The sequence below is a fragment of the Lytechinus variegatus genome, chromosome 11 (genome assembly GCF_018143015.1).
Source record: "Lytechinus variegatus isolate NC3 chromosome 11, Lvar_3.0, whole genome shotgun sequence".
Classification (NCBI taxonomy): domain Eukaryota; kingdom Metazoa; phylum Echinodermata; class Echinoidea; order Temnopleuroida; family Toxopneustidae; genus Lytechinus; species Lytechinus variegatus.
Window position 1 is genome coordinate 11,493,839 of NC_054750.1, and position 16,423 is coordinate 11,510,261.

Consider the following 16,423-nt stretch of genomic DNA (forward strand, 5'->3'; position numbering starts at 1 on the left):
TTGCAGCGTTTTGTGAGTGGAGAGTGGGGTTGTGCATGGCGTACGATTCTCCAGGTTATCTTGTGGGGTGTGCCCTCATCTTTCAGTTTCCAAATATGCTTACTGAGCTCGGTGCTGTGCCTCTTCTCTTTATCCTTAAATGATGCTTTGTGAGATGCATGTCTGGTTTTGAATGTGGTAGCGGTCTGTCCGATGTAGGATTTTTCATTGTGGGGGTGGTAACTTTGGCTTCGTAGATCACGTTTTTTGTTGTGCTTCGTAGATTAAGCTATCCAACCAATAGATTATTTATACTCAGCTCCTACACAGACAAGCACTATTAGATATTGCAGTATATCACTACTTACTTGCTTACCTAAACGTATTTTTACGTACATTGCTAACAACTGCTCACAAAATGCGTTGACGTCACCGTGCAGATCAGAATATCTATAGAAAAAAAGCAGTAAATATTCGGAGAAATGTCCGGAAAGACTTAAAAAATGCATCTTTTTTTTTACATTATTGATGTCATTAGTGTGTGGGTAACTCACTTGTCGATTTTCGTTGCGTTCCTGTGATTGATGGCCCCACCCCCCTTCATTTTAGGGCTAAGAAGCAGGAGAAGCTGATGGAGACTTTGAGGGATCAGACATGTAGGTTTGGGTAGTATCTTTTTCTTGATTTGGGGAGGATAGGAGGAGGAGCTACCTTTGACATCGAGCAGAGGGTTCCCTCAGTCAGGCAATCCTAAAGGGATCGTAATGATAGGTTTGGATAGTATCTCTCCTTGACTTGGGCGACTGTATATCATAAATCGATCGTTATCTTCACGGTTGAATTCTCATCTTTTTCAGAGGATGATCGTACCTTGGTGTTTGTTGAGACGAAGAGGAATGCAGATTTCTTGGCTACTCTTCTGAGTCAGTCTGACTTCCATGCTACAAGTATACATGGGTAAGTCTTTCATCATTTTATTAGATTTTTCAAAAAGGTGATGAAATTTTTAATGAATTTATTTAGAAACTTAGTTCCTAAAAGAAACATGATACACATCTGATTCAAGGCATAGCACTTAACCCTAAAATGCTGAGGGAGATGAATCAACCCCCCCCCCAGACATTTTCTCCAACCATTCCGCTGCAAGAAATTTTTCAACCACACCGCTCTCTGATTTTTGTCTCACCTGCGAAGCAGAGTGAGACTATAGGCGCCGCTTTTCCGACGGCGGCGGCGGCGGCGGCGTCAACATCAAATCTTAACCTGAGGTTAAGTTTTTGAAATGACGTCATAACTTAGAAAGTATATGGACCTAGTTAATAAAACTTGGCCATAAGGTTAATCAAGTGTTACTGAACATCCTATTAGAGTTTCATGTCACATGACCAAGGTCAAAGGTCATTTAGGGTCAATGAACTTAGACCATGTTGGAGGGATCAACATCGAAATCTTAACCTGAGGTTAAGTTTTTGAAATGTCATCATAACTTAGAAAATATATGGACCTAGTTCATGAAACTTGGACATAAGGTTAATCAAGTATCGCTGAACATCCTGCACGAGTTTCACGTCACATGACCAAGGTCAAAGGTCATTTAGGGTCAATGAACTTTGGCCGAATTGCAGATATCTGTTGAATTCCCATCATAACTTTGAAAGTTTATGGATCTGATTCATGAAACTTGGACATAATAGTAATCAAGCATCACTGAACATTTTGTGCAAGTTTCAGGTCTCATGATTAAGGTCAAAGGTCATTTAGGGTCAATGAACTTTGGCCGAATTGGGGGTATCTGTTGAATTACCATCATAACTTTGAAAGTTTATTGGTCTAGTTCATTAAACTTGGACATTATAGTAATCAAGTATCTCTGAACATCCTGTGCGCGTTTCAGGTCACATGACCAAGGTCAAAGGTCAATGAACTTTGACCGAACTGGGTGTATCTGTTGAATTACCATCATAACTTTGAAAGTTTATGGATCTGATTCATGAAACTTGTACATCAGAGTAATCAAGTATCACTGAACATCCTGTGCGAGTTTCAGGTCACATGATCAAGGTCACAGGTCATGTAAGGTCAATGAACTTTGGCCATGTTGGGGTTTTTTGTTGAATAACCATCATATCTCTGTAAGTTTATTGGTCTAGTTCATAAAAAGTGGACATAAGAGTAACCATGTATCGCTGAACATCTTGTGCGAGTTAGAGTAGTATTCAAAGTCAGCACTGCTGCTATATTGAAGTGCGTGATGCAGGTGAGACGGCCAGAGGCATTCCACTTGTTACTTTGAAGTCTTTGCATCTTTTGTGACCAAATTTATGATGCTCGGGTATGCGATTTGAAAATTACGCAACATTATGAAAGTGCATGTCGGACACAAAATTGCTCCAAAACGTTATTTTGTGTGTAAAGTCAATGCTTCATATAGATTCTACTTAACATTTGGCAACAATAACAGATGTTGAAAAACAAGGAAATATATAAGAAATTTACAAAACTAAAAATACATAAGAAATTAAGTTTCAAACCAGGATTTTTGTCTCGCCTGCATAGCAGAGCGAGGCTGGAAGTGCCACTTTTCCGACGGCGATGGCTTCAACATCAAATTTCAACCTAGGATTATGTTTTTGAAATGTCGTTACCTAGAAAGTATATGGATCTAGGTTATGAAAATTGGACATAAGGCTTATCAAGTATTATACTGTTATGTGATGATAAGACATATCTCACATATTAAATATTATATCAATACTTCTACAGGAAGTATACCAGCTCCAACTTTCATAAGAAAGTATTACTCATTCTTCTTCCAGCTAAACTTCTGACGCACACACATTTTATGGGTTTCTTATTCACTACATTTCATGTTCTCCCTAAAAGGTCAACTCCCCCAATTCAGAGTAAAGTTATGACGTACAGATTGTTTTGGTCAAGCGTCCAAGGTTGACCAACACCTGTTTGATCGTAAAGAGTCTAGACCAGACCAATATAAAAGGGGTTCACTTCTGAACCAAAATCAGATTACTTCAGAGAATGCAGATTGGTTTTATAGATTGTTAGAGATTACTTCAGAGGTTGTTAGATTGGTTGCAGATTACTTAACAGATTGTTCCAGCATACAGACAGCTACAGAAGAGTTTATATTTTATACTGCAGAGTATAGTCACCATCAGACTTACTCATGTTCCTGTATTATTTGTAATTATCATCACCAATAAATGTATATATGAACCGTACAGGCTTTGTATTGACTCCTTCATTTTGAGTCTGGTTGAAAATAAAAGAGCAATAAGATCCAGCCCCAACACAACACAACAATACAACTCCCAAGAATGTTCTGTAATCTGATTGGTCCAAATGGGATCACATTGATATCCAGCAAATTGTACTATGGCATCCAAAATGCATTATCCTACACTGACGTCGTACCAAATGCACTATCCTGCGCTCTGATGTCAGAGTGCAGGATAGGGCGAGGTCTGGAATTATCTAGAATTTAGATCAAATGTATTATTTGGGGCAACTCAGTAACATGGGGAGGGGGTTTGTATAAAACAAATGATGCACGCATTCTTGTGCATAGAGGACCCAACTAATTTTGATTTGATTTGATTTTATTGTTTACTTCTGCAATTACATCATTCGTATATAATACATTTTCCATAACATAACAAACATAGTATATTGAGAAATTTTTTTGGCATGAATCATAACTAAGTGTACTAAAATTATCATTACAAACAAAACTGATCTCATACCAAATTAGTTAACATTAACAATTTGCAGGAGAAGGATTGTCATAAGCAGATTGCTTGAAAAAATGACAACCCCAGTGCTCTGTGCTCGACTCGCCAAATGGATATACCGCACTCGGTCCTGCGGACCTTGGTGCGGTATATCCATTTGCTCTTCTCTCACATCGTTCATTATTTGGCCCTGCATGCATGCACTTACATGCATTAGTTGTATAATACTGAACACCCTGCTCGAGTTTCAGGTCACATGACCAAGGTCATTTAGAGTCAATTAACTTAAGACCATGTTGGGGTAATCGTTGAATTGCCATCAAAATTTTTAAAGTTTGATTTGAATTCATGAAATGTGGACATATGGGTAATCAAATATCACTGATCATCTTGCACAAGTCTTAGGTCACATGATCAAATTCAAATGTCATTTATGGTCAATGAACGTATTATTTGATATGAATTGTGTGTTTTTTTGTGAATAATTATTTGATAGTTGTTTTCAAAGTCAGCACTGTTGCTATATTGAATGTAGGCGAGACTGCCAGAGGTGCTCCATTTCATTTGTAATTGTTAGCAGTGGTATAAAGAATATATACACCAAAAATTTGAATTCTATGAGCTTATTATTGCGAACTAGAGCAAATAGTTTGATTTACGCATAAATAGCATAATTCATTAAAATAGTCTGATGATTTCTGACAATTTAACCATACAGCCTTGTAGATTACATCTCACACTATTACCATGCCAATTTCATGGCGTTGTTCTTGTTTCTTTATTTCTATATCAATTATGTTCACGCTTGGTACAAATGATCCTTAGGAATTTACCACATGTGTGTCTTTGAAGACGATGGGGTCAGAGGTTGTCTTGGGGTCAAAAGGTCAACTTATTCTCATTTCTTTATTTCTACATGAATTATGTTCACACTTGGTACAAATGAACCTTGGATATTACCATACTTGTTTTCTTGAGAATGTTAAAGTCAAAGGTCATCTAGGGGTCAAAAGATCATATCGCATATTTTTTTAATTGCAAAATCAGGCGAGACTCGTGGTTGGTGAATCATCTTGTTCTTAATCTATTCAAATCATATTTTCTGCCTGGAGTACCCCTTTAATCAGCACAAGATTAATTGTGATGTGTACTACTTTAATCTAAGTAATTTGAATGGGACAACCAATCACAGAGGTGGAGAATTTGCCATTACTATTAAAAAAGTGATAATATTGAAAATATATTCTAGTGCTCCATTTCAATCCTCCAATAGTTAGATATTACCTTCCAGTTGTGTGATGGATGCTCTAGCAACTGAGCCAGCACTCTGGTTGGCTATAAATGGTAGCTTAAACAGTTTTCTTAATCATAAGAGGATGATGATAGAGCATAGAAAACATAAGATATATACAATGTAATAATTTTTTCTACAATTTTGGCTTTCCATACTTACAGCTTCTAGTTAGACCATGGCTTAAGTAAAACGGGACTTTAGAATACGTTCCTTGGAGACAAAAACATCAATATCTGAAGCTTATTACATGAGATTGAACACAAAGATTGAATAGTGAGAATCTCTCCAAAGAGTTAGCTCAGTTGGTAAAGCATCTGCCTGTCGAACCAAAGGTTGTCGGTTTGAGCCCACCCCGGTCGGATGACCGAGTCCTGCCCTTTGTGTGTAAATGTGTCTCGGATAGTACGTTAAATGGATTTCCCATGCAGATGAAAGTTGCCACCCTTGCACGTTAAGAACCCACTGCACCATTCGTATAAGAGTAGGGGGAAACCCAAGTGTAGTGGTCCACCTGCACCCTCAATTAGTTAAATCGGGAAAAGAGACCTGCAGGTCCAGAGCCATTAATAAAGAGAGTTGGGCTAACCTGGTTTCAATAGGTTGCCAACAATATGGCACAAAATATGTTGTTAGGCAAGTCCAATTCAAAAGAAATTGCACCTTGTTGGTAACCCATTGAAACCGAGTTAGCTGAACTCTCTGTGTGGGTCAGAGTGAATGTGATTCAGTTCGCTTTTTGCCTCCCAGGTACAGGTAATAGCAAACGAATATTAATTTTTGATCCGTTATCTATCCCCCAGTGACCGTCAACAGCAGGAGCGTGAAGAAGCTTTGCGAGATTTCAAGATCGGCCGTGCACCAATCCTCGTTGCTACGTCAGTTGCCGCCAGAGGTCTCGACATCCCAAAGGTCAAGCATGTTGTCAACTATGACCTGCCTAGCGACATTGACGAGTATGTGCATCGTATTGGGCGTACCGGTCGTGTCGGAAACACTGGAAGATCGACTAGCTTCTATGATGCTGACAAGGATGCTAGCATTGCCAGGGCTCTTATCAAGATCTTGGCTGATGTAGGTCACTTCATGAGAAATATGCTGATCCCATTACAATATCCCATTTTCACCAAAATATTTGATAATACTGACATAGGAAGCCTTGGATTAAGAAAGTATGAAGTATAAATTGATAGATGTGGCTCAGAATACCAACATAAATACACCAAAACTTTTATAACATTACTAGAAATACTTCATTCATTTATCAGAATTAATAATTTATAATCTACCTTGATTCTTAGTAAATACATTTCTATCGATTTCAACAAAATACATCTAACAGAGGGTCAAATTGCTTACATTAATGCTTAAAAATCTTTGAAGATTTCACAAGAAAACTTTATTTTATATATGTTGTTTAATTATAAAAAGAGTAAAATTAATACAAAAATAGTAGTGTAGATTTGTAGAGCACACCATCCAAAGACATTCATGGCATCAACTCAGCATCAGATCTCTTTATAATAAGCTACAAATATAAGCTAATGTACTTTTCAAACGTAATGTAAATAATGCCATTGGGATTTACGATTTCAGCTGTAAGGCATATTATTGTGATGGATATGTAATTCGTGTTGTTTGCCATACAGGCTTCTCAAGATGTACCCGAGTTCCTAGAGGAGGCAGCTGATTCAGCTATTGGAACATACCATGGTAATGCCGGTGGAAGCTTTGGAGGCCGTGACACCAGAAAGGTACACAGAACCCCTATGTTATGGTTTTTGTCTCGCCTGCATAGCAGACTATAGGCATCGGTGCATTGGTTTTCCGACTGAGGGGGCGGCGTCGTCAACATCAAATGTTTTTGAAATGACATCATAACTTAGGAAATATATTGACCTAGTTCATGAAACTTGGGCATAAGGGTAATCAAGTATTACTGAACATCCTGCCTTAGTTTCAGGTCACATGTCAAAGGTCATTTAGGGTCAATGAACTTAGACTTTGTTAGGGAATCAATATATTACAAAATCTTAACCTAAAGTTAAGTTTTTGAAATGCCATCTTTAATTCGAAAGTATATGGATCTAATTCATGAAACTTACACATAAGGGTAATGAAAAATTACTTAATATCCTACCTGAGTTTCAGGTCACATGACCATGGTCAAAGGTCATTGAGGGTCAATTTACTTTGGGCATGTTGGGGGTATTTGTTGATTTTCAATCATAACCTTTAATGTTTATGGAGCTAGTTCATAAAACTTGGACATAAGATTAATCAAGTATCACTGAACATCCTGTGCAAATTCCAGGTCACATGACCAAGGTCAAAGGTCATTTAGGGTCAATGAACTTTGGCCATGTTGGGGGTATTTGTTGAATAACCGTCTTAACTTTGAAAGTTTATGGATCTAGTTCATAAAACTTGGACATAAAAGTAATCAGGTATCACTGAACATCCTGTGTTTCAGGTCTCGTGACCAAGGTCATTTAGGGTCAATGAACTTTGGCCATGTTGTACCTAATTGTTGAATTGTCATCATAACTGAAAGTTTATGGATATAGTTAAATAAAGGACAAGTCCACCCCAACCAAAGTTGATTTTAATAAAAAGAGAAAAATCCAACAAGCATAACACAATAAATGAAATACATTTGAAAATAAATGCAATGTTGAAATTTGTTGAAAGTATATTTGATCAGATTCCTATAGAGTCTGTACCAAAAATTAGCATTCTATGGGGTATTATTTAGTTAGGGAAAACTTGATTTTACGCAGAAATTAGCATAATTATATAGCAATTAGATTTTTCGCAGAATTTGATCTTATAGTTTTGTAGAATATGCCATGGGTAATGCGTGTGCCAATTTTCGTCAAGATCGCAGAATCGACGACCGAGATCATAAGATTAATAAGGGTGTCAAAAACACTAAAATGATGAAAAAAGGGTATATATTTCGATAGGAAAACTACATGTTTACAGTCCAATTTGCGAGGGTATAAAAGCCTAAAATAAAGGATGTACTTTTTGCGCCATCACTACATGTTAAGGGTCCGATTTGAGCGAGGTAAGTGGGGCGGTACAAAACCCAATGAAAGTAAAGGTAAAGCTGACATCCATGATCACGTCCATGATATAACAACTAAGATATTGTACTTGTTTAGGGGGGTTAATTCACGGAATACTTGTCAAGGGTACTGTTTTGTTTCCAATACTCGTTAAGGGTAGGGTTACACACGCCAATACTTGTTAGGAGTGCATTTTCAGAACATGGAAAATACTTGTTTAGGGTGTCAATGTAAGTTCCCCCCTCCCGGATTGCATTTATGATTGATTAAAGAGTGTTAGTGAGTCATATAATGAAGAGGGAGAGTGTTCCAAATCCTCAGAGCACATATAGCAAACGCTGCATCAACATAGCAACTATGGATTCGAGGATCTTGAGTAAGTCGAAGGTGGATAATGAGAGATAAAGAGAAGAAGAAAATGTCCCTGCTCTTTCACAAGATTTGTGTCATAGAATCATGCAAATTCTGATTACTATTTCATTAGAAGCATAAAGATTGACATGAATAAAAACTTGGGCACCTCTCTATTATTGTTTTTTTTTTTTTACAGTTTGGTGGACGTGGAGGTGGAGGAGGAGGAGGAGGGGGCGGCAGTAGTTTCGGTGGAAACTCCGGAGGAGATGAGTGGGGATCTGGAGGAGGAGGAGACGGCGGAGGAACTGTGGATGAATCATGGGATTAGGCTGCCATGGTGATCGGAAGATTATCTCCCAAGTTTGATAAATGCGTTGATCAGGAGGAGACATTCAAATGAGATTCTTTCCCAAAGAGGACATTTATTCATAAACATTTGTGTTAAGCAGTGATGTGAAAGAGAACAATTCATTTGGACATGTTCGATCCTGAAAGGGCAGCCACCAACCGAAATCAGAAAGTGTTAAGCAAGGAGGATTAGAGCTCTTTTGTTTGGAATATTGCATCAGAATATTCCCCAGACTTGTTCACGATAAAGGATGTAAGCAAATCTTTCTAAAAGTACAAAACTTGTATCATGTGTTTGTGCCTCTGCACTGTTTATTAGTGTTTCATCTTTTACATCGTTGACAGTTTTGTCCATTTTTTTTTGTATGACGGCCCATATGTTGGTGAGTGATGGAGGAAAAACTCCATGGCATGGACCTATTGCATTTATTTTTATTTTAAAAAGTTGATTTTTTTACAGTATTAGCGATCATTTATCTAATGAATGGGTTGAAACCAGTTGTTTGAATAAGAATGTATGTTCAGAATAAGGCTTTTGAAAGCAGTTACAGCTAGAATATGAAATTCATGATGATTTTGTAGACTTTACTACGGATCTATGGAATACAGCTCATATAGTGTATTATTACCCTCATTGTCAGTCACTGATATTAGCAAAAGTATTTGCTGCATGTAGTAAATCCATTATCAAGAAGCTTAATATACAGATGATATTAAGAAAGAGGTAATAAATTGTTTCTTTATTTTATTGTAGACTATCCATGCTGACATTGATCATTGGATATTAACGCATATGCGATATATCTTATAAGAAGTGCATTAGGTTTCACCATAATTATAACCTTGATATTTGTATTCTTTAAAAGTACCAAATTAGTTTCATCACTTTCATATAAGTATTACAACTACTGTTTATCAACATTTTCATTAGATTAGTATAGAACAATAGCTGATCATCGATTATAACCTTTCATATTGTTTAACTTTTATGTTTTTAAATCATGTTACATTATTTTTATATGACACTAGGGTAGATTCTTGTTATGTTTTATGTTACCCATATTGTTTGTCCTCTCAATGTACCATGAGACAAAAGTACAATGAGAAACGGAAGTGACTGTTGGACTGCGTCAAAGGATCAGACTGGTCAGTGCACTGTGGTTGCTGACTGATCATTAAAAGACCAAAGAAAAATAGATAGATTGACTAGGAGCAAAGTGATAAGCCCAAACCACCACCACGGTAGTATTAAAATGAAATCCGTCCAAACCTAGGAAGTATGCGTGTGTTGGAAAATAACCAGGGGGTTCCCCAAATGAGAACATCATTTATGATTGGGCTGTTCTTTTGTAACCCTTGTTGATTAGTAGATGGGTTATGGAAGAACTTGGAAGAAACTTGTTGGTAAGGCCATTCTGTTTTCTCTAAATGTTTATGACCTAGAGATTGCAACACCAGTGAGTTTTCAAACTAGATGGTAGGTATGTGGGCAGTCGAAATTGAGTGCATAGTGTGTTCAAGTCCATAGTTACGTCATTTTCTGACTTGCCTTGCACCTACTGTTTTCATTTTGAAAACTTCTTTCATCAGTTCTCCAAGCCCAATTTGAGAGGCAGAAAGGTATTGCTGACATTACTGCCTTTCTGCTTCTCAAAAGATGCCTTCAAATGAGGAACACATCAAATACTTTCTTGGGTTACCTTGAATCCAGTCTTTCCACAGAAACTCAGTGGAGCAACTGGAAATGCCAATGCCTTGTCTTCCTTAGTGCGGCTTCCTCTGGAATCGTCAATGTGTGTTTGTTCATCAAAGTACCTCCTCTACTTTTGCCAATTGTTTTTCTCTTTAAGTGCCATATGTGGATTTGCCGTTAAGCAGCTGCAGCTACGTCCTCTACACATGGATATTGTTTGCGTGATGTGTGAAGCAGTGTGTCAGGTTCTTTGGGTATATACATGATCTTGGTTGATACTGCTTTGCTTGGACAGTATTGGTCATGGGAATGAATTTACTTTGAAGTGAATCTTATGACTGGTGTTGAGCGATGATATGGGTAATGAGATTTGTAATGGTGACTGTCCCAAACAATTTTTGCCTGTTACTTAAATTTTTCTGTAATCTTAAAATGTTCTAGATTTCTCAAATGGAGGTGTTCTGACACTTTCTTAGGTTAGGGGCTCCATACCATTCCTTCCAGGATAAGAGTTAATTCTTGGGGAATGTCCTTGTGGTGTATGCAACTCAGCCATTCCTTCTTTGATATCTCAGGGAAATATGTAGTAGTGGTGACTAACTTTTCATAATCAACCCATGTATTCATTATGCATGGATGTTTTCATTGGCAGTCTCAACCATTCATTGAATAAAGACTTTCAGGTTCGTCATCTTTAGAACTGTGTCCATGATGCAGAATTCGTATTAACCTGTCCTTGCGCTTTATACATTATTTTTGTTTTGTTGTACTTCCATAATGCCCTTCGCGGGTTCGTGGATCTTGTATGTTTGCTGGTGTTGGCCAGAATAGAAACGTACACCTCGTCCTTGTAGAATTCTCAACAATGGATGTGAGATTCGTACATAGTATTTCTTGGTCATTTTTGCATGTTTTTTTTTCATTGTGCATCGTCTTGGAATCTGGATTGTATTACTTTCCTAGATTGCTAGAGTTTCAGTGTGGCATAATGGACTGTAATGTAACAGGATTTCAGGTTTTCTGCAAAGAGGAAGTAGAAGTAGAATTTCTGAAATACTTACACAATGAAAATAAGTTTAGTGTGCTATTGTATTGTAACAGTACTTGCCTTTATGGTTATAAGGCTGAATATAGTCATAACATTTTTGTTCCTAAGTGCCAAATAATTAGTAGATAATACTTTGAAAAAGAGGGGTTAATTAAGCTAAGTCTTTCCTTGTAGGAATCGGCTCCTTGCTTTCTTTTGGGGAAGACCGTGGGTGTATAATTTCATGGGTTCAATGGTTTCGCCTTGACAGCATTTGCAATTAAGGTTTCACCAATGAGGAACATGTAATCCCATTTTATTGGAATTAGTGGAGGTCATTTTATGAAGTTCTTCAATGTTATCCTTGAGTTCCAATTATTTTATTTCAACAATATCCAACCAGTTAGTCCATTGATATGTGACATTCGAAAAAACAAGAAATTTGTGTAGGTGTACCCAAGAAGTGATGGAACATCATAAGATGCTTCCTTGAAATCAGGATTTATTCATTCTAACCTCCGATATGGAAGATTTGGTGGATGACATGAATCTTATGAAAGATGCATGTTATCCGGCAGATCAAATTCCACTCAAATCTTTAGAACTCTTGGCCCGTCACACTATGACAGAGGTAGCAGTCTTCAGACTGTGATATCATTGAAACCTTGCTACTTTTCATGCCCATTTGAGTCAAACTGATGGGCACGCCTGCTGCAAGCAATTGAAGAAAAAAAACTAAATCGTTATTTGGTTTCCGGGGTGTATCACGCACCTTCATTGTAAATTACAAGGTACTTTGGTGTCTTGTAGCCTGAAGTTGAGATAATCTTGTTTTGGCGAAATGTGTTAAAACACCTGAAGATGGAGTTTCATTTTGAATCAACATCTGTGAGAGCATAGGCCCTTTGATATCTCTTTTGTCTGGGGTTCTAACTGATTGAGTTAGCATTGGATGGTGACTCTTTGTGAAGATCTGATAATGAAGACGGTTAGATCTTGTTGGTGTCATCCAGAAGATACCTTTACATTTCGGGAGGATGGACAAGAGGTCGAGTTGAAGCAACGCTGTTATTGATGAAAGAAACTGCATGGTACCACTTGTCCAAGTCTAGAGGATTCAGAGACTTGGTTTTAGAAGATCCTGGACCTGACATGTGAAGTCGGGTCTGGGAAGAGGAACTGTCAACTAGGAAAAGGCAGCAGCCCAAGTGTAGGAGTCTTTGTCCTCAGAGATGAATTGGAAATTCACATTATTTTCTAGATTTTGGCCATGGAAGATCCTGGACCTGACAAGTGAAGTCAGGTTTGGGGAAAGGCAGCAGTCCAAGTCTAGGATGAATTTGAAAGGAATATCCGTGGACAATCCTGGACCTGACATGGTGAAGTCAGGTCTGGAAGAAGGAAGCATCATCATAAAAAGGCAGCATGTATAGGACGGTCTAAAGAAACCCCCTCGTCTCATTCTTGCCCATGGGCCTACCATGGTATAGAGGGACAGGGGGCCAGGAGTGGTGGAAATTCTTCCAGTAATATCAATCTGGAAGAATTTACAGAAAATGGGCTAGAAGAAGTGGAAACCTGTGTTAATGAAAAGATTATCTTATCCTCGTGTGGAGAATATATCTATACTGGTCGCAATCCCTTGTGAATGAACAAACTGAAACGCGAGGATCTGTATAATAAAAGAGTATCTGCCGAAGTTATTCATTCAGCAGTACATGTTATGCTAGGAATGTTGAAAAGTACTGTTAGTTGTAAACTTGGATTAGTAAATTGGTCCTAATGGTAGTAGGGGATTGACATTATTACCAGTTATCGATCCTTGGCAGGTAGAATAAGTTGGGAATCTAAGCAGCTGAACAATTGCCTACGGTACCTTACCAAAAGTCTGAGCAGGGTCTTTTTGCTGGAATCCTGCCAGTGCCTGTTAGAGCAGGATGGATAGGCACCAAGCTTCTTTCACAGTGACTTTGGTCTATGATGAACGAGAGGGTTGATGAAAAAGGATTTCCTGTCAAAGATTTTGGTAGAATGCCTAGGTACATGTACGTCAAAAGCAGATCAGAGTTGGTTGTCAAATCAAATGATTTAATGAGATAGACGCATATTCTTTACTTTAGTGGATATTAGTTACTCTTATATCATTCCAGTTAATCCTTAAAGAGTAATTTGCCTCTAAAAGTTTTGTCAGAAAAAAAAGATGATGTAATTTGAACCTATAAGCCTGTATACTGTGATTTGGTTCGCATCGCGTTGATGAGTTGTCAAAAGTTTTGACATAAAATAAATAAAAATGCATTTGCATTGAAGAAATTTTTGCTTTTATTTTGGTTTCAGTCCTTTCAAGTGAGAAAGAGCAGGCAAGAGAATCGAGATGTTTGAAAGGGAGTGGTGGGGTGGTAGAAGAGAGAGATAGGGTGTGTGTGTGTATGCAAGTGAGAGAGAAATAGTGTGTGTGGGTTTGAATAGGAGGGGGGGTAACAGACAGAGAGTGTGTTGTGTCTTTGTGAGAAAGGAGGGGAGCGGGAGGGGCTGGTCTTCTAATTCAAGATAGACGGGTGTGATGGAGAGTGTATGGCGAGTTGGAGCCAGGGAGGAGGGGCAAGAGGTCTTTGGGAAAAGCCGGGTTACAGGAGTTAGAAGAAAATAAGAGCGGCATATTCTTATTGCTCTATTTGTGTACCTTAGAGAGAGGGAGGGGGGGTGCGTGATCCGTGATGGGTTAGGGGAATATATTATATTGGTGTAATCGTTTACCTCGAAAATCAGAAGAATAATACCCCCTCCCCCGGGCCATATACACCCCCTTGAATTAACATTTATTCGAACTAAAACTAGTTCGCTATACACTAGATATGTCCTTGAATGAAAAAAAAATTCATTCATTCGAAAAACTACAAAAGAAATGTAGTTTTGTTTGGTATGACACTAAGGGTATTACAGACGGTTGTAAGCTACGGAGTCTGGGACCACCCTACTTTATTTTCACAAATCTTACTACAATATTTGTGACGCCCCTCGTAAAAATCAAAATAATACGACGAAGTCAAATATAGTGACTTTTAGTCAATTTCGACACCTTGTTTAAAGCTACTATTAGAGCCGTCAAGGTCGACGTTAGTTAAAAGTGACAATGTCATGACTTTTTTATTCTGTCAAAACAGGAAAGGAAAATAAGGTTTGTCATGTGTGTTGGCGATGTGTTGTTAAAAGCTATCGATATCGAAAACAGAATGAGCAAAAATGGTTTGCACCCCCTCATCTCCCTCTTCTTCCGTATCTTATATTATTTCTTTTTCATTGTCAAAAATTAAAGAAAAAAACTATGTTTCTCATTTTTTGTTTGCAATGTCTTGTTAAAAGCTATCGATATCGAAAACATAAAGAATTAACAATAAAAAGGGGGGAGTCGTGGTCTAGTGGTTATGACTAGCATCTTTCAATCTGGGGTCATGCGTCCAATTCCCAGCCTTAACACCTAACAAGGTGGATACGTGCGCTAAATCCTATTTTTTTTATTTTTTCTGCCTTTCCACTTCCTAAATTTTTCTTTACCCCTCTCCTTTTCACTAGACCTACTTAAAATCATTGGGGTTCGGTCGTCAGCTGTTCCTTCAGCAAGAAATTAACCCACATTGTGCTGCACCCAATCCAGGTGATGTAAATGGGTATGTAGAATAGGTTTAGCAGAGGTAACATCATGAATATAGGAGCGCCTTGAACACCTAACAAGGTGGATACGTGCGCTAAATCCTATTTTATTAATAATTTCTTCTGCCTTTCATCTTTACCTAAATTTTCCTTTACCTCTCCCCTTTTCACTAGACCTACTTAAAACTATTGGGGATGGCCGTCAGCTGTTGCCCCTTATGCGTAAGAAAGAATGGATTCTCTGTAAATCTGCACCATTTTTTGTCTTCTAAATTGATACGTTTTCATCACAATCCTGTTTTTTTATCACCGATGAAGCGAAGTCAAAACTATAGTGGCGGATTCAAACAAGGGGGTGGGGGCTTTAACAAAAACTGGCAAACAAAAAGTAAAAGAAAGGAAGGGTAGTCACCACTCACGGGAATAATGTACCAGTGCTTTTTTGTTGCTGTCTTTACAAGAAGTCACTCCCTCAAAATAATAATGTAACATTTGGGAAGGTACGTGTCCCCATTCCACCCACCCCCCTCTAAGATTCGCGCCTGATTCTACATGTGACATCGTCATTGCAAGACGTAAATTTTGAATGACATTCTCTTCTTTCGTTGTTACAGTCCAAATCTTCTTCTTCATTGTTCCTTCTATTTGACGTCTTGCTATAATTATCATCCCTGTTTTTCAATTCCTCCATTTATCTGTGTTTTCCTTTCTTTCTTTTTATAATGCCTGCGTGTGGGTGTGTGAACGAGCACAAACTGAAGTCCTGTGCCGTAGGCCTATAATAGGAGATGTATCGAATCATTTCGATTCATTCTCCATCCTTGTCTAGAGAGAAGCAGCATCAGATGTCAGTGCAGTGAATCTCTCAATAAAGTCTCTTGCTTCCATCTTTCACAACAAATATTTCCATCGTAAGTTACAACCTTATCTCTATAGACCAAGTATATACTGGAAGTTATTTTTCGAAATTATCGAATTCTATGTCCGTTATTTTGTGCAATGTTCACTTTTTTTGGGGGGGGTGCTCCTTTTTACAAATTCATCGTTTCGTTTTATCTTTTTTTCGTTTAAGTTCAAAGCTAAAGGGATAGTAAATTATCTTTCTTTTTACATACTGATAGGGCTGATGTTTTTAGTAAACATGAGCTTAGATTTCATCCAGAGAACAGAAAAATGTAGTGAGATATTGATAAAAACTTAAAATTTGTATCTATAAAAGCTTTCATAATAAATTATTCAAAAAAGGTCCCCCTTTTCTTT

General features: G+C 37.8%; 1 protein-coding gene across 7 annotated transcripts in view; it reads left to right on the forward strand.

The window, feature by feature from the left end:
• Window positions 1-9,035, forward strand: part of LOC121423730 (probable ATP-dependent RNA helicase DDX4) — a 33,114-nt gene extending 24,079 nt beyond the window's left edge. For all 7 annotated transcript variants that reach the window (XM_041619180.1, XM_041619184.1, XM_041619186.1 and 4 more), the window contains 4 exons: window positions 837-936; window positions 5,823-6,093; window positions 6,669-6,773; window positions 8,641-9,035. In XM_041619180.1, the coding sequence (XP_041475114.1) occupies window positions 837-936; window positions 5,823-6,093; window positions 6,669-6,773; window positions 8,641-8,772 (608 nt within the window). In that variant the 3' untranslated portion in view covers window positions 8,773-9,035. The remainder of the gene's footprint in view (window positions 1-836; window positions 937-5,822; window positions 6,094-6,668; window positions 6,774-8,640) is intronic.
• Window positions 9,036-16,423: the final 7,388 nt, after the last annotated feature.